Genomic DNA, 17,744 nt, shown 5'->3' with positions numbered 1-17,744 from the left:
CCACACCTTGTTTAGCTACAGTTATCTAAATGCCAGAGAGACTGGACCAGAGGCTAAGATAGAACGGTTCAGTATACTCCTGGAAGCATTAAGACATCATTAACAGGATATAAATTAGGGCGGCATTTAATGCAGGTAAGACTAGTGTCACAAACAGTTCTGGCACATCCCTTTTGTGCTAGAAGTCATTAGATCCTTTTGCATGGAAGGCCTTGGTTGCAAGGGTGTGCGGTTCTTTGATGGACCCAGACTCAGTTAAAATGTTTTTGCCCACTGATGATGGGAATGAGAATGCAGAGATGGGAGCCCAGCTAACAAGACTGAAGTTTTTGCAGGTATCAGGCTTTTAAAGACTGTCACCCACACCTGAGAGCAGAAACTGACCCAAGACTGTCACAGCTACTGGAAGCAGGCTGACCTTTGAGATACAAATTGAACATTTGTGAAACTGCAACAAATATTGTAATGACTGTAATGTGTTTTAAAGAATATACAGCCATTAGAAAATATTATTAGCAGATCTGTGTAAGGCCTGTGAGAAGGGGCTCATTGCATTGACCTGCTGAAAGTTCCAAACCTCTCTTATCAGGCAAAAAGCATCAAAACATTCTGATCCAGCAAAAGCAGAATGGTAGAATTTATGGAGCACAGTTAATATGCTAGAAGCAATCAAACTAGGTTTGATTATAGTAAGAAAAAACAAAAGTATTTAAATAAATAAGAAACCTAACATAATAACATTAAGTAAATGTATGAGCAGTCCTAAATTAAAAGGTTGCATTTGCTGCTAAGCAGGTGCCTAATTAAAAATTAGCCTCTTGCCTTCTGTGTATATCAATGAAGTAAAATAGAATTGCAGTTTATAAGAGATTGCTATATTGACATATCTGAATGTTATAAAATCATTTTATTATTATTATTATTATTATTATTATTATTATTATTATTATTATTATTATTATTATTATTATTATTATTATTATTTATTTCTTAGCAGATGCCCTTATCCAGGGCGACTTACAATTGTTACAAGATATCACATTATACATTATTTCATATTATACAGATATCACATTATTATTATTATTATTATTTTTTACATACAATTACCCATTTATACTTTTTTTTTTTTTTTAATGGAGCAATCTAGGTAAAGTACCTTGCTCAAGGGTACAGCAGCAGCGTCCCCCACCTGGGATTGAACCCACGACCCTCCGGTCAAGAGTCCAGAGCACTAACCACTACTCCACACTGCTGCCAAACTGTAACTTTACATATACAGTGAACCGATTTGTAACCTCGTCCTTACCTGCCTGTAGTAAAAGCAGTGTTGAAAATTGGTTTTGGCCAATGTAGCAGGATTTTTTGATGGTCAGCGATTTAAAAGCCAAGATCCTCTTTATAATTAGCGATCTCGTTAATATTAACAAACGAAATACCTTTCGGATAACAGAAGGTGGGAGTTTATATTAAAATAAACATTTATATATATATATATATATATATATATATATATATATATATATATATATATATATATAATCACAAAAATGAATTAGAATCTGGCAGGAAGAGATGGGAACAGAAAGTGTAGGATGCGTTCATTCATTAAGTTAGATATTGGTTTGAAATAATGAGTATTGGAAAATGCTTACGATAGTGTTTCATATTAATCAACCCTAACATTGGCAAAAACCAAAGGTTGTCTTAAAATCTGCTTTAACTGGATTTTGTATGAACAATGAAGAAGGTCAGACATAGTTCAGTCACTATAGCACTATTACATTCTAATATGTTAACAGTGGCCTGTTAACATATTAGATGTAAATAACTGGACCTTTCATTGAAAGCTTAAATTGCTTAGTAATAGTACAATTTTTAGGAGCAACTGTTATAGTGAAGTAACTTAATTAGAAATTCATCTTATAATGCCATTTCAAGATAAATTGTTGAAAGAACATAGTAAAAGTTTATTGTGTGAACTATGCATCAGCTGCAGAGTCACTTACAATTATGTCTCACCCGAAAGACGGAGCACAGGGAGGTTAAGTGACTTGCTCAGGGTCACACAACGAGTCAGTTGTTGAGGTGGGATTTGAACCGGGGACCTCCTATTTACAAACCCATTTCTTTAACCACTGGACAACACAGCTTCCTTTTATATTTAGATATAATTAACTGGACCTTCCATTAAAAGCTTAAAAGATTTATCAGTGGAGTAAAATAATATTACAATTTCTAGGAGCAACTGTTATACTGAAGTAACAATTAGAAATACATCTTATAATGCCATTTAAAGATAAACTGTTGAAAGAACACAGTAAAAGTTTATTATAACAGAAGCATAGCACTGACAATATTGCAACCATATTGTTGGAAAATCAATTCAAGAATTAGTTCAGTTTCTCCAACTAAAGAATAAGTATTTTAGACATTACAATATCAATTAAATTGAAGAATATAAATGTTTAGTTTATAGGAAGGTTTTGCTGCAATAAAAACAGGAACTGTAAGGTTTGAATATTGGACAATGAAAGTGTAAACTGTATTTAATATAGTAGACAATAGACTTACTGGAAGAAAATGGCCTTGCCTTTACCTGCCTGCAGCAGAACAGTGGCAGACCTGGAAAGTTTCTTTTTGGCAGTCAAAGTGAGATTTACTGGTCGTCAGCAGTTTTGAATCCAAGGTCTTTCTGTAATGAGCAAAATTAACTCTCTTCATGATATCGTAGAACTGAATGAACACTTGGCAGCCGAAGCGAGCATTTTATTTAAAATAGAAAAGTCATCTACACTATCAGTCCTTATCAGATAGGTAGAGATTTTAATTGGGATCATGTTTGTGAGCCAAAAATGACTTCATGCGGTGAATTTGGAAAAGTGCTTACAGTGGAGTTTCATATTAATTAAAACACTAAGTTTGGCAAGTAAACAGGGTGTCTGAAATCTGCTTGTGCAGGCAACTTTTAGAAACAGAGAGAGAGGTCTGTTTTAGTCCAAGCATGACACAAGTTAATATACGGCTATGTGGCAAAGTGGTAACGACGTGCAGGTGATGCAATGCAGAATAATCACACGGACAACGTTGGTACAGGTGCAAGGGTGTTTATTTAATTTAATAAATGTCCAGAGCCTTAAGGCAAACCTGCAAATAATAATAGTGCTGGAAGTGATACAGTGGCGTGTATCACTTCTATTTGTAATCCACGGGTTTGACCCGTAACCCCAAAAGTCCCGTTCAGACACCCACACAAAACACAAACACAAAGACAGTGCGTGATTCAAGTGCTAATGGTGCAAACAAAAGACAGTTCCTGTAGTGGAAAAAGGTGAGTGGTGAAGTCCGGGTTTGTCGCTGGCCTGCGGCTGCAGCTCCGGATCGTGCTCAGTAATCTTTAGTGAAACAACACACAAGACACACAGTGTTAAGACACAGACACGAAATACTCACGGTTTATTTTCACAAGACGGGCTCCTTCTCGGTTATTTAATTTAACCATATACAAAGGAACAGATCACTCAAGCCATGCCCCCTATTTATACCCTCGCCCATGACCCCGAGGTTAACGAGCGCATCCGCTCCTCCAGTCCTCGGATGCCACGCCGCTTACCGTCTGGGTCACTGAGCTCAGGTGCCATAGCTCCGCCCCTTTCCGAACTGACCGACTTCCATCTACCCTACGGAATAAATTGTCGTGCCATTTCATTAAGGGTACTCTGTTCCTCGTGCACCGTGCCCTCACAGGTCGAGAGGGAGATCTAACACTAAGACTCATTCGATCTCTGTCACAGGCTATTATATTTAACAGGTTTTATTACAGCTTAAATTGAAATTGAAATAACTGAACTAACCACTGTATACTTATTCAAAGGCTTTTCATAAACCCCTACAGTCTTTTTTTTCCACACTTTGTTAACATACCTGTATACAGTGCCTTGCGAAAGTATTCGGCCCCCTTGAACTTTGCGACCTTTTACCACATTTCAGGCTTCAAACATAAAGATATGAAACTGTAATTTTTTGTGAAGAATCAACAACAAGTGGGACACAATCATGAAGTGGAACGAAATTTATTGGATATTTCAAACTTTTTTAACAAATAAAAAACTGAAAAATTGGCCGTGCAAAATTATTCAGCCCCCTTAAGTTAATACTTTGTAGCGCCACCTTTTGCTGCGATTACAGCTGTAAGTCGCTTGGGGTATGTCTCTATCAGTTTTGCACATCGAGAGACTGAAATTTTTGCCCATTCCTCCTTGCAAAACAGCTCGAGCTCAGTGAGGTTGGATGGAGAGCATTTGTGAACAGCAGTTTTCAGTTCTTTCCACAGATTCTCGATTGGATTCAGGTCTGGACTTTGACTTGGCCATTCTAACACCTGGATATGTTTATTTGTGAACCATTCCATTGTAGATTTTGCTTTATGTTTTGGATCATTGTCTTGTTGGAAGACAAATCTCCGTCCCAGTCTCAGGTCTTTTGCAGACTCCATCAGGTTTTCTTCCAGAATGGTCCTGTATTTGGCTCCATCCATCTTCCCATCAATTTTAACCATCTTCCCTGTCCCTGCTGAAGAAAAGCAGGCCCAAACCATGATGCTGCCACCACCATGTTTGACAGTGGGGATGGTGTGTTCAGGGTGATGAGCTGTGTTGCTTTTACGCCAAACATAACGTTTTGCATTGTTGCCAAAAAGTTCGATTTTGGTTTCATCTGACCAGAGCACCTTCTTCCACATGTTTGGTGTGTCTCCCAGGTGGCTTGTGGCAAACTGTAAACAACACTTTTTATGGATATCTTTAAGAAATGGCTTTCTTCTTGCCACTCTTCCATAAAGGCCAGATTTGTGCAGTATACGACTGATTGTTGTCCTATGGACAGAGTCTCCCACCTCAGCTGTAGATCTCTGCAGTTCATCCAGAGTGATCATGGGCCTCTTGGCTGCATCTCTGATCAGTCTTCTCCTTGTATGAGCTGAAAGTTTAGAGGGACGGCCAGGTCTTGGTAGATTTGCAGTGGTCTGATACTCCTTCCACTTCAATATTATCGCTTGCACAGTGCTCCTTGGGATGTTTAAAGCTTGGGAAATCTTTTTGTATCCAAATCCGGCTTTAAACTTCTCCACAACAGTATCTCGGACCTGCCTGGTGTGTTCCTTGTTCTTCATGATGCTCTCTGCGCTTTAAACGGACCTCTGAGACTATCACAGTGCAGGTGCATTTATACGGAGACTTGATTACACACAGGTGGATTCTATTTATCATCATTAGTCATTTAGGTCAACATTGGATCATTCAGAGATCCTCACTGAACTTCTGGAGAGAGTTTGCTGCACTGAAAGTAAAGGGGCTGAATAATTTTGCACGCCCAATTTTTCAGTTTTTTATTTGTTAAAAAAGTTTGAAATATCCAATAAATTTCGTTCCACTTCATGATTGTGTCCCACTTGTTGTTGATTCTTCACAAAAAATTACAGTTTCATATCTTTATGTTTGAAGCCTGAAATGTGGCAAAAGGTCGCAAAGTTCAAGGGGGCCGAATACTTTCGCAAGGCACTGTATGAAAGTAAACTAAACTGAAAAGGTGATGCGATATGTTGCTCAGAGGGAATATATTAGGCTTAGGTTAATATAATCACACAGATAGATGATGTTATATATATATAAAATAACATCTCTTTTATTACACATATAATCTTGTATTGTACTATAAGGTGTTATAGCAAGGATCCTGTTAACTGTGATTCACCTGACTTTTTAGAAAAAGGCAGGGTTGAAAAAAGAGAAGCTATGAGATCATGTTCCACTATTTTTGGAAAGAAGTTATATCCAATTAATTCTGAAGGTTGTTGAGCAATTCCAGTTAGTTTTTAAAAAGAGTTGACCGGATCCTTCTAGAATATATCATTAACTCAAAGATAAGAACTGTCAATAATGATTAGATTTAATTGAGACTCCTGATGTATTCAATGAAGGGAAAATCCTATAAAAACCAAGGTAAAACCCCAGTCATGTATTACTCAACTTGCTAACTACAAGCTGATGTGATCCATGCTCTAAAGATCTCCGAAAAACTGATTGCTGTTTGGTTGAAGTCAAGTCTCTGCCTTTTGAAGACAGTTCTTATTTTTCCAATATATCCTACACTACATTTCCATATACTGAAAGGTAAGAATATATTTGAATTTAATATCTATTTTATATTGATGCATTGTTATAAGGTGTATGATTTATATTTTAGCTGTAGAGAGTGATATATTGAATGTTCTAGAACATAGCGGTGGGCTAAGTATATGATAACCATATTTGTACTGAAGTACTAATGCTGTTAAACCTGTAAAGGCACTGGAAACGCCCAGGCTGCCTATTAGCAGGGATCCAAAGTGGCTCGCAACCACTTGATCAATTTTTAAAGCATTTAATAAACCGAAGAGAGCACTACTACTGCTCTGATTCGTTAAAACTTCAAATTAAATGAGTCTGTGTCATTTTCTTGATGATTAAAAAGTTGTTATAGTTATAGCATGCCCAGTGCATGAACAAAACCACTTACAGGAGTTATGAACATCTCTGTCCTCCTTAAATGTATCCCTTGGGGTTAAGAGTGTGCTCAGAGCATATATATATGCCCAGCCTGGCAACAAATTTGTTTTGTTTAGCCTTTTATTTTGGCCTTGTGCCTGTTTATTTGTTCCTGTGTTTTTTTGTTTTAGTTTTTTGTTTAATAGTGTACAACAGCACGTCACTGCAGCTTCTGCTCTGAGTCTCTGGTAACATCTTGGGCCATGACGCTATCCTGTCACAGTCACATAGTAAACAAGGTCAGACTGGTCTACAGGTGAACATGTTGCACCATTTTTCAAATGCTTTATGACAGTTGGGAAATCTACAGGCCAAAAAATGCTTTAGATGCACATTTGTAAGTAAATATCCATGACTGGTTTTAACAAAAGTTGAAGCTTGTAAAGTGGGGAATGCTCTGTAAATTGCATAATGCCAATAATGGTCCTGGTAATAAGGACAATAATGGTATTACGGCTATGCCTAATCTCTTTTTGTGTTGTTCTCTATGTAAATCGCACAAGATTAACTAGACACAGAAGTTCTAATAACTAGTATAACCCAGCCCTCATTTGTTTGATCTATTGAAACAAAACATGACTAGCCAATGGATATATATACCAACAATTTAGTAACTAGCTATAAAAAGCACAGTAATACATATCCAGAGATATAAACAGCCTGTTGTGGAATGCAGTTGGCAAGGGTGTCTGTGTAACTCAATCAAAGGTTCCTAATCTGAAATGAGACCGCTCATCATTTACAACTGGGATGGAGCTGGGTCAAAGTGGAGCAGAGCAGTAAAATGAAAGCTCTGCTATGAATGGCATGTTTTCACATGCTGATAGCATGATATGCCTCCCCTCTATCCCGGACAAGCCCTGAGCACAAGTGGGAGTCTATAAATAATCAGGAGAGATTTCATTAGGGGACAGCTGGGCATAAGGGCCAAGCACAAAGTCTGAGGAGCATGGGATTTTAGACCATGTCAGATCTTTGGTTACTCCCCCATGGGATTCTTAACCTACAGAGCAACATTTCAGTAGGCCGCAAAACTAGGCATAGCACAGCTAAGATAAAACACAAAATTAGGATTTGAACAACGGAATATCTCTCCACAGCGCTACATGTATACAGTAATAATCACTGCATTTCCATTTGAGGTGACTTCTTGGCCTTCTAGGTCACACAGTGGCTCAATAGCTAGTATTGAACCCCAGATCTGTTAGTCAACAAACAGACCATCTTGCTGCTACCATTTTAAACATGAAATGCACCATGCAACATTTAGCAGCCTTGTTGTTTCTGTTTGCTAAACCTTTGAACCTGGGCCCAATAAACCACTAACAACCAAACGAGCAAGATGGGCTGAATGGCCTCCTCTTGTTTGTAAACTTTCTTGTGTTCTTATGATCTTATGTTTTAATTGTACAATTATTTGTAAATTAAATGGCAGTAATTCATTAATATTTTACTTTGTTTGCACATTACTGTCTTATTTGTTTTTGTTTTTTTAAAGGTAAATTATGTTTTATACCAAACCCTTACTAATTTACTTTTTTCTTTATTTTAAAGAATATCAAATTGGTGATCTTGTGTTCAGTTTAACCTCAGTGTAACACAAGTGTATATGTTGCAATCTAATGAAATCTAATACTGATACGCAGTCTGAACAGATCATTAGTGCCATCTTACTTTTTCAGCCCCAATTAGTATTTTGTTTTATATATATATACACAGTATATAGATATAGATATAGATATATAAAACAACCACTTGATCAATTTTTAAAGCATTTAATAAACCAAAGAGAGCACTACTACTGCTCTGATTCGTTAAAACTTCAAATTAAATGAGTCTGTGTCATTTTCTTGATGATTAAAAAGTTGTCTAGACATACAGCATGCCCAGTGCATGAACAAAACCACTTACAGGAGTTATGAACATCTCTGTCCTCCTTAAACGTATCCCCTGGATTTAAGAGTGTGCTCAGAGCATATATTTATTATATATATATATATATATATATATATATATATATATATATATATATATAGCTAGAATGGACCAATTTGAGGTGTTTGAGCTAGTTTATGTTCTTTACATTGTAGATGTATAATCATATACAGTCATTTTTGTTTGCATTAATGTTGGCAGTAACACTGAATTATGACGAGAGGAATCCCTCTGCCTGCCATTCACATTGGGATGCCAAATCACCTTTTTTTTTTTTTTTTTTTTACAACACATGTCTCTTTATGTTACAATTTCAAAGTGTACTGACCAAGGTTTCTGCATGAATTTCCCACTGCTATCAGTGAAGAAACTTGGCGCCTGTACGTTTCAGTGCACATGATTGAACAATAGTTTTTGTTACACCCCACTTTTGTGCACATGTCTCTAGCCTGATGTTTGACTACAAAGATAATTCATGCAGGTACTGGCTTAAACAGATAAAATAACTTTTTTTTTTATTACAACTATATACTGGACTGGTACCAATAAATGATGACCAGCCGTGTTAAAACTTTTTTCTTTTTGCTGGTTTTTAGTCTTGACTTGAAAGCTTTCCTGACAACAAAGGCAGAGCATTCCATAATTTAGGAGCACTACAAGAAAAAGCCCTTCCTCCCGTGTTGCTTTTGTTGACCCTAGGAATAACCAGCAGCCCTGCATCCTGTGATCTCAGAGTGCGGTTTGGAAGATACGGGGTCAGTAACTCCTGCAAATAAGGAGGTGCTAATCCATTCAGGGAGCCAGTGTAGAGGCCAAAACAGGGGTAATATGTTCACTTTTCCTGGTTTTAGTCAGAATTCTAGCGGCGGTATTCTGAACAAGCTGCAAGCGGGATACCACATGTTTTTGGATACCAGAAAAAAGTGAATTACAATAATCAATTCTGGATGAAACAAAGTCTCTGCATCAGATACGGAAATAATTGGTCTAAATTTGGCTATATTTCTCAAGTGGTAAAAAGATAATTTGGTAACTTCCCTAATATGAGTCTCAAATGATAGATTAGGATCAAAGATGACCCCCAAACTATTAATTTCTAGTTTAAGTTTTGATGAGGGTCAAGCTCATGTAATCCCACATTTCCTTTTAGTTGGTTCTGTGATCCCACTAGCATAACCTCTGTTTTATCTGAATTCAACATTAGAAAATTCTGTCACATCCAATGCTTGGTGTCTGTAAGGCAAGTAGCTAATAACACCCAGCAAAAGACATTTCTGGCTTTAGGGACAAATGGACAACTGACAAGGGCCATCTCGGTGCTATGTGCAGCATGAAAACCAGACTGAAATTTCTCGAATATACCATTAAGAGTTAGAAATGTTTGTAATTGAATTGCAACAACTCTCTCTAGAACCTTATCTAAGAATGGTAGATTGGTCTATAGTTATTGAGGACTTTCGGGTCCAAATTGTGCTTCTTAAGCACAGGCTTTACCACAGCTACCTTAAGTGCTAAGGGAACTATACCAGAGGAAAGTGAACCATTTATAATTTTTAAAATGTGGGTATTAATAACACCAAGAACATCTTTTAATAGTTTTGTAGGAATAGGATCAAGAGAGCATGTAGTAGCTCTCGTATGTTGAACTAGCTCTGTCAGTTCCTGTAAGGCAGGCAACTCCGATCCAGGAGAGCTACTGGGTCTGCTGGTTTTCATTTCTGTCGAGTTCTCAGTTACTTAATTGCACCAATTATTGGCTTAATTAGTCATGATTAACAGGTGTTCGAGATCTTTAGCCACTGATGATGTAAAGGCACCTATAAAACCAGGACCAGGGTTGAAGAATACTGCTGTAAGGTAACCAAAGAAAAAGCCCCCATAGTAGCCTTAATAGGTCTAGTTACTAGAAGGTGTCTGTGGAATCTCATTTCTGATGTCAAGTATTTAATTTTTAAAGAAATGTAAGAAGTCATTGCATGCATGAACCTTAACTTTAATACATGTATAAGCCCACTGCTACCCATTCAGTGCTATGCGCTTTGTATCCATACCCAGAGGGTTCTGTTATCAAAAACACAGTTGCTGTCACATTTTAAGCATTTTATCAGAGAAAATCAGTTGGTGAAATTGAAGGTAAATTCAGCCCCTCTATCATATCATTCAAACACTAGTTTCACAGACCCTGATTAGCTCTAACCTCGGATTACCTTACCTGAAATAACATTGAGTAGTCCAAGATTATGCTGCAGATACTTTGGTCCAAGTCATAGTGGATAAACACTGTTTGTGTTCTACTGTATGTTGTATTATTGTTATGTGTGTATATTTTAACTATCGGTTGCAGCTCATGTTTTACTTTGCTCTAGCTGAAATGTGTTCATACTGCCACGGGCTGTAATCAGTGCTGTGTAACATACAGCACACAAGCAGGGCTTATCTGTCAGACAGCTGCATGGGTGACATCGTTTTGAACTATATAATAGCCTCCTGGTGTAACCATGGTATGAATAATCTTCTTTAGTGATGGGCCTTTTGTTAATGGTTAGAAGATACCGCATTGCCCTGGATTGGGCTGCAGTATCCGACTTAATGATTTTATCTGTTTTGAATCAATGCAAACACATGAAAACTTGATGGTTACACTGCTGTAAAAAAATATCAGCTGTCAGTGTGTGCTTATATTTTAAGGTTGTAATTACTGGTAAACAGACTATTAGGCATTGCAACCCTCTGTCATGTTCTTGCTATATGTACACATTTGTACTTTTTTTTTCTTCTGTCTGAAATGCCTTTCAATTCTTATGAGAGAAATGTGTGCAGACCCCTCAGATTCAGTCGAAACGGTTCTTTCAGCCACGCCGATGTATCCCTGTCAGGATGACATAGCATGTGAAACACAAACAGGACTTCATTCATAAATACATTCCAAACAGAGAATTAATTCATCAGAGGCACATTATTTGATGTGATCACGAGGGAGGTGCTGCAGATTTGTCATTTATCTGCAAGCAATTATGAATCATGAGGTTCTCCTAATACACAGGGGTGGAGGAGGTGGAAGTGAGGGTGGGGGTGGGGGTTAAGGTTGGGGTGGGTGTGAGGGTGGGGGTGGGGGTGAGGGTGAAGGTGGAGGAGGTGGAGGTGAGGGTGGGGGTGAAGGTGGAGGAGGTGGGGGTGGGGGTGGAAGTGGGTGCAGGAGGTGGTGGTGAAGGTGGGGGGGTGAAGGTGGAGGAGGTGGGGGTGAAGGTGGAGGAGGTGGGGGTGGAGGTAGGTGATTGTGGGGGTGAAGGTGGAGGAGGTGTGGGTAGGGGTGGGGGTGGAAGTGGGTGCAGGAGGTGGTGGTGAAGGTGGAGGAGGTGGAGGTGAGGGTGGGGGTGTAGGTGGAGGAGGTGGGGGTGGAGGTAGGTGAGGGTGGGGGTGAAGGTGGAGGAGGTGTGGGTAGGGGTTGGGGTGGAAGTGGGTGCAGGAGGTGGTGGTGAAGGTGGGGGGGTGAAGGTGGAGGAGGTGGAGGTGAGGGTGGGGGTGGGTGGAGGAGGTGGGGGTGAAGGTGGAGGAGGTGGGGGTGGAGGTAGGTGAAGGTGGGGGTGAACGTGCAGGAGGTGGGGGTAGGTGAAAGTGGGGGTGAAGGTGGAGGAGGTGGGGGTGGAGGTAGGTGAGGGTGGGGGTGAAGGTGGAGGAGGTGGGGGTAGGGGTGGGGGTAGAAGTGGGTGGAGGAGGTGGTGGTGAAGGTGGGGGTGAAGGTGGAGGAGGTGGAGGTGGGGGTGGTGGTGGTGTAGGTGGAGGAGGTGGAGGTGGATGAGGAGGTGGTGGAGGTGGAGGTGGAGGTGGAGGTAGGTGAAGGTGGGGGTGGAGGTGGGGGTGGTGGTGGTGTAGGTGGAGGAGGTGGAGGTGGGGGTGGTGGTGGTGTAGGTGGAGGAGGAGGAGGTGGGGGTGGTGGTGGTGTAGGTGGAGGAGGAGGAGGTGGGGGTGGTGGTGGAGGTGGGGGTGGTGGTGGTGTAGGTGGAGGAGGAGGAGGTGGGGGTGGTGGTGGTGTAGGTGGAGGTGGTGTAGGTGGAGGAGGAGGAGGTGGGGGTGGTGGTGGTGTAGGTGGAGGAGGTGGAGGTGGGGGTGAAGGTGGAGGTGGGGGTGAAGGTGGAGGTGGGGGTGGTGGTGGTGTAGGTGGAGGAGGTGGAGGTGGAGGAGGAGGAGGTGGGGGTGGTGGTGGTGTAGGTGGAGGAGGTGGAGGTGGGGGTGAAGGTGGAGGTGGGGGTGGTGGTGGTGTAGGTGGAGGAGGAGGAGGTGGGGGTGGTGGTGGTGTAGGTGGAGGAGGTGGAGGTGGGGGTGGTGGTGGTGTAGGTGGAGGAGGTGGAGGTGGGGGTGGTGGAGGTGTAGGTTGAGGAGGTGGAGGTGGGGGTGGTGGTGGTGTAGGTGGAGGAGGTGGAGGTGGGGGTGAAGGTGGAGGTGGGGGTGGTGGTGGTGTAGGTGGAGGAGGTGGAGGTGGGGGTGGTGGTGGTGTAGGTGGAGGAGGAGGAGGTGGGGGTGGGGGTGGTGGTGGTGTAGGTGGAGGAGGTGGAGGTGGGGGTGGTGTAGGTGGTGAAGGTGGAGGAGGAGGAGGTGGGGGTGGTGGTGGTGGAGGAGGTGGGGGTGAAGGTGGTGGTGTAGGTGGAGGTGGTGTAGGTGGAGGAGGAGGAGGTGGGGGTGGTGGTGGTGTAGGTGGAGGAGGTGGAGGTGGATGTGGGGGTGGTGGAGGTGGGGGTGGTTGTGGTGTAGGTGGAGGAGGTGGAGGTGGGGGTGGTGGTGGTGTAGGTGGAGGAGGTGGAGGTGGGGGTGAAGGTGGAGGTGGGGGTGGTGGTGGTGTAGGTGGAGGTGGTGGAGGTGGAGGAGGAGGAGGTGGGGGTGGTGGTGGTGTAGGTGGAGGAGGAGGAGGTGGGGGTGGTGGTGGTGTAGGTGGAGGAGGTGGAGGTGGGGGTGAAGGTGGAGGTGGGGGTGGTGGTGGTGTAGGTGGAGGTGGTGTAGGTGGAGGAGGTGGGGGTGGTGGTGGTGTAGGTGGAGGTGGTGTAGGTGGAGGAGGAGGAGGTGGGGGTGGTGGTGGTGTAGGTGGAGGAGGTGGAGGTGGGGGTGAAGGTGGAGGTGGGGGTGGTGGTGGTGTAGGTGGAGGAAGAGGAGGTGGGGGTGGTGGTGGTGTAGGTGGAGGAGGTGGAGGTGGGGGTGAAGGTGGAGGTGGGGGTGGTGGTGGTGTAGGTGGAGGAGGTGGAGGTGGGGGTGGTGGTGGTGTAGGTGGAGGTGGTGTAGGTGGAGGAGGAGGAGGAGGAGGTGGGGGTGGTGGTGGTGTAGGTGGAGGAGGTGGAGGTGGGGGTGAAGGTGGAGGTGGGGGTGGTGGTGGTGTAGGTGGAGGAGGTGGAGGTGGGGGTGGTGGAGGAGGTGGAGGTGGATGTGGGGGTGGTGGAGGTGGAGGTGGAGGTGGAGGTAGGTGAAGGTGGGGGTGGAGGTGGATGTGGGGGTGGTGTAGGTGGAGGAGGTGGAGGTGGGGGTGAAGATGGAGGTGGGGGTGGTGGTGGTGTAGGTGGAGGAGGAGGAGGTGGAGGAGGAGGAGGTGGGGGTGGTGGTGGTGTAGGTGGAGGAGGTGGAGGTGGGGGTGAAGGTGGAGGTGGGGGTGGTGGTGGTGTAGGTGGAGGAAGAGGAGGTGGGGGTGGTGGTGGTGTAGGTGGAGGAGGTGGAGGTGGGGGTGGTGGTGGTGTAGGTGGAGGAGGTGGAGGTGGAGGAGGAGGAGGTGGGGGTGGTGGTGGTGTAGGTGGAGGAGGTGGAGGTGGGGGTGAAGGTGGAGGTGGGGGTGGTGGTGGTGTAGGTGGAGGAAGAGGAGGTGGGGGTGGTGGTGGTGTAGGTGGAGGAGGTGGAGGTGGGGGTGGTGGTGGTGTAGGTGGAGGAGGTGGAGGTGGGGGTGGTGGTGGTGTAGGTGGAGGAGGTGGAGGTGGGGGTGAAGGTGGAGGTGGGGGTGGTGGTGGTGTAGGTGGAGGAGGTGGAGGTGGGGGTGAAGGTGGAGGTGGGGGTGGTGGTGGTGTAGGTGGAGGAGGAGGAGGTGGGGGTGAAGGTGGAGGTGGGGGTGGTGGTGGTGTAGGTGGAGGAAGAGGAGGTGGGGGTGGTGGTGGTGTAGGTGGAGGAGGTGGAGGTGGGGGTGGTGGTGGTGTAGGTGGAGGAGGTGGAGGTGGAGGAGGAGGAGGTGGGGGTGGTGGTGGTGTAGGTGGAGGAGGTGGAGGTGGGGGTGAAGGTGGAGGTGGGGGTGGTGGTGGTGTAGGTGGAGGAAGAGGAGGTGGGGGTGGTGGTGGTGTAGGTGGAGGAGGTGGAGGTGGGGGTGGAGGTGGTGTAGGTGGAGGAGGTGGAGGTGGGGGTGGTGGTGGTGTAGGTGGAGGAGGTGGAGGTGGGGGTGAAGGTGGAGGTGGGGGTGGTGGTGGTGTAGGTGGAGGAGGTGGAGGTGGGGGTGGTGGTGGTGTAGGTGGAGGAGGTGGAGGTGGGGGTGGTGGTGGTGTAGGTGGAGGAGGTGGAGGTGGGGGTGGTGGTGGTGTAGGTGGAGGAGGTGGAGGTGGGGGTGAAGGTGGAGGTGGGGGTGGTGGTGGTGTAGGTGGAGGAGGTGGAGGTGGGGGTGAAGGTGGAGGTGGGGGTGGTGGTGGTGTAGGTGGAGGAGGTGGAGGTGGGGGTGGTGGTGGTGTAGGTGGAGGAGGTGGATGTGGGGGTGGTGGAGGTGGGGGTGGTGGTGGTGTAGGTGGAGGAGGAGGAGGAGGAGGTGGGGGTGGTGGTGGTGTAGGTGGAGGAGGTGGAGGTGGGGGTGAAGGTGGAGGTGGGGGTGGTGGTGGTGTAGGTGGAGGAGGTGGAGGTGGGGGTGAAGGTGGAGGTGGGGGTGGTGGTGGTGTAGGTGGAGGAGGTGGAGGTGGGGGTGGTGGAGGTGGAGGAGGTGGAGGTGGATGTGGGGGTGGTGGAGGTGGAGGTGGAGGTGGTGTAGGTGGAGGAGGAGGAGGTGGATGTGGGGGTGGTGTAGGTGGAGGAGGTGGAGGTGGGGGTGAAGGTGGAGGTGGGGGTGGTGGTGGTGTAGGTGGAGGAGGTGGAGGTGGGGGTGAAGGTGGAGGTGGGGGTGGTGGTGGTGTAGGTGGAGGAGGTGGAGGTGGGGGTGGTGGAGGTGGAGGAGGTGGAGGTGGATGTGGGGGTGGTGGAGGTGGAGGTGGAGGTGGAGGTAGGTGAAGGTGGGGGTGGAGGTGGATGTGGGGGTGGTGTAGGTGGAGGAGGTGGAGGTGGGGGTGAAGGTGGAGGTGGGGGTGGTGGTGGTGTAGGTGGAGGAGGAGGAGGTGGGGGTGGTGTAGGTGGAGGAGGTGGAGGTGGGGGTGAAGGTGGAGGTGGGGGTGGTGGTGGTGTAGGTGGAGGAGGTGGAGGTGGATGTGGGGGTGGTGGAGGTGGAGGTGGATGTGGGGGTGGTGGAGGTGGAGGTGGGGGTGGTGTAGGTGGAGGAGGTGGAGGTGGATGTGGGGGTGGTGGTGGTGGAGGAGGTGGGGGTGAAGGTGGAGGTGGGGGTGGTGGTGGTGTAGGTGGAGGAGGTGGAGGTGGGGGTGGTGGAGGTGGAGGTGGATGTGGGGGTGGTGGAGGTGGAGGTGGAGGTGGAGGTAGAGGTGAATGCCCAGTTTACGAGTGTTTATTCTTGCATTTCACTCCTTCATGGCAACATGCAATCTGGCTTTCCAGAGGTGCTGTATTATTGTATATTGTCTCTGAGCAGAAACTTATATATGTGTTTTAAAATTAAATCTTATTGAATGTCAAAATGTTTGTTTACGCAGTGCTGCGTTTGAGTTCATAGCAGCACCGAAGTGTATTTCGATTGAATTCACACTCTACTGGAGAAAAGACAGCTATTGGTTTTGGCTTCTGCAAAATAGTGATTTGTTAGCTTTACCTATCAAATACAGACACTGGATCTGTAATAGCATTTGACATACCCCCTTGCAAACTGCCAACGCTACCAGTAGAGGGCACTGCTGAGAGAGATCATTGCTGCATGCATGCAAAACTAACCTCCTTTCTAGGCCTTTCAGTAGTTTTATAAACCTCTCTGGAAAAACAAACTGACAATAGAGTTTGATGCATTGATGAACAAAGTTATTATTTCTAGGCAGGGTGTCCCAGTACTCTGCCACAATTTGATGGATGTAGTAATTGATTATTATTAATTTTATAATATGTTATTTCTTGCTGCCTTTTCATGCCAGGATCCCCTTGTAAAAGAAATGTATATCTCAAGGGTTCTATCTTGGTTAAATAAAACTATTTGAATACAAATTTGAATAAACTGGTTTTACTGTTATTATTCAGTATAGAGGAAATATTGCACAGATATATGACAGAAGGCAGTGTGGTCTCCTAGCCTGTATACTGTGCAACATTACCAAGTCACCTCATCGGACCTTCTTTCCCAAGTCCCAGACAACTATCTGGTGCAAGCCTGACATCTCTCGGGAAGACCCTCTGACATGTAAGCCTTATTAAAAAGTGTTCTAGTGGTAAGAGAGTGTGGTTAGTTAGATGCACCACTGTTTATATCAGTAGGACATGATCCAAAGTCTTGTAATTTTATTTTGTTTCCTGTGTTTCTTTTTGTCTACATAGGTAGGGATGAGGTCCCAGAGCAATGGTGTGGAAAGTCCACCCAATGGGCAAATTTGCATCTCCCAGCCAAATAACAGGAATTTGGAGGATGAAGGAAGTTCCCAGGGCTCCAAGAAGAACAACAAATCTCGACGGCAGAAAGAGGGAGAGGTCATGGTTTCAGGCACTGTGAAAAGACAGCTGAAGACCTTGGAGACCAGCGACCAAAACAACAAGTTGCTTGAGCTTTCCAAAGAGGATCTTCTCCATCTCCTCAGCATAATGGAAGGAGAAGTACAGGTAAGAAGCAGAAAACGTTTCTTTCTAGTTGATGCTGCCTGCTACAACTGGCTGCTGATCTTCTACTGAGCAAAAACACTGTGTAGCAAACTACAAAAGAAAAAACATTCAAATGGCATTTCAAGCTATACCTTTTTTTGAGACTGTGTTAGAATGTGCACTAAAGTAAGACCTCTCCTCAGCTGTCAGCTTTGCTTCAAGTTTAGTCCAGTGGGGCTTGTTATTTCAGATACTATTCAAAGCATTGCCGTTTAACCTGAAATAGAAATGGCCTTCGTTGCAGAGAAGTCAATGCAAGGTACACAACAGTCAGTCCATTTA

General features: G+C 45.0%; 1 protein-coding gene across 4 annotated transcripts in view; it reads left to right on the top strand.

Moving 5' to 3' along the window:
* Positions 1 to 17,744, top strand: part of LOC117962508 (filamin-A-interacting protein 1-like) — a 60,291-nt gene that overhangs the window by 21,239 nt on the left and 21,308 nt on the right. For 3 of the 4 annotated variants that reach the window (XM_034917841.2, XM_059023520.1, XM_034917839.2), the window contains exon 2: positions 17,145 to 17,423. In XM_034917841.2, coding sequence (XP_034773732.2) covers positions 17,151 to 17,423 — 273 coding nt within the window. In that variant the 5' untranslated portion in view covers positions 17,145 to 17,150. Of the gene's footprint in view, positions 1 to 16,175; positions 17,011 to 17,144; positions 17,424 to 17,744 lie in introns of those variants that run through there. The other variant, XM_034917840.2, reaches the window with a different exon arrangement.

The sequence above is a fragment of the Acipenser ruthenus genome, chromosome 5 (genome assembly GCF_902713425.1).
Source record: "Acipenser ruthenus chromosome 5, fAciRut3.2 maternal haplotype, whole genome shotgun sequence".
NCBI lineage: Eukaryota > Metazoa > Chordata > Actinopteri > Acipenseriformes > Acipenseridae > Acipenser > Acipenser ruthenus.
This window is presented reverse-complemented; position numbering and strand designations above follow the sequence as displayed.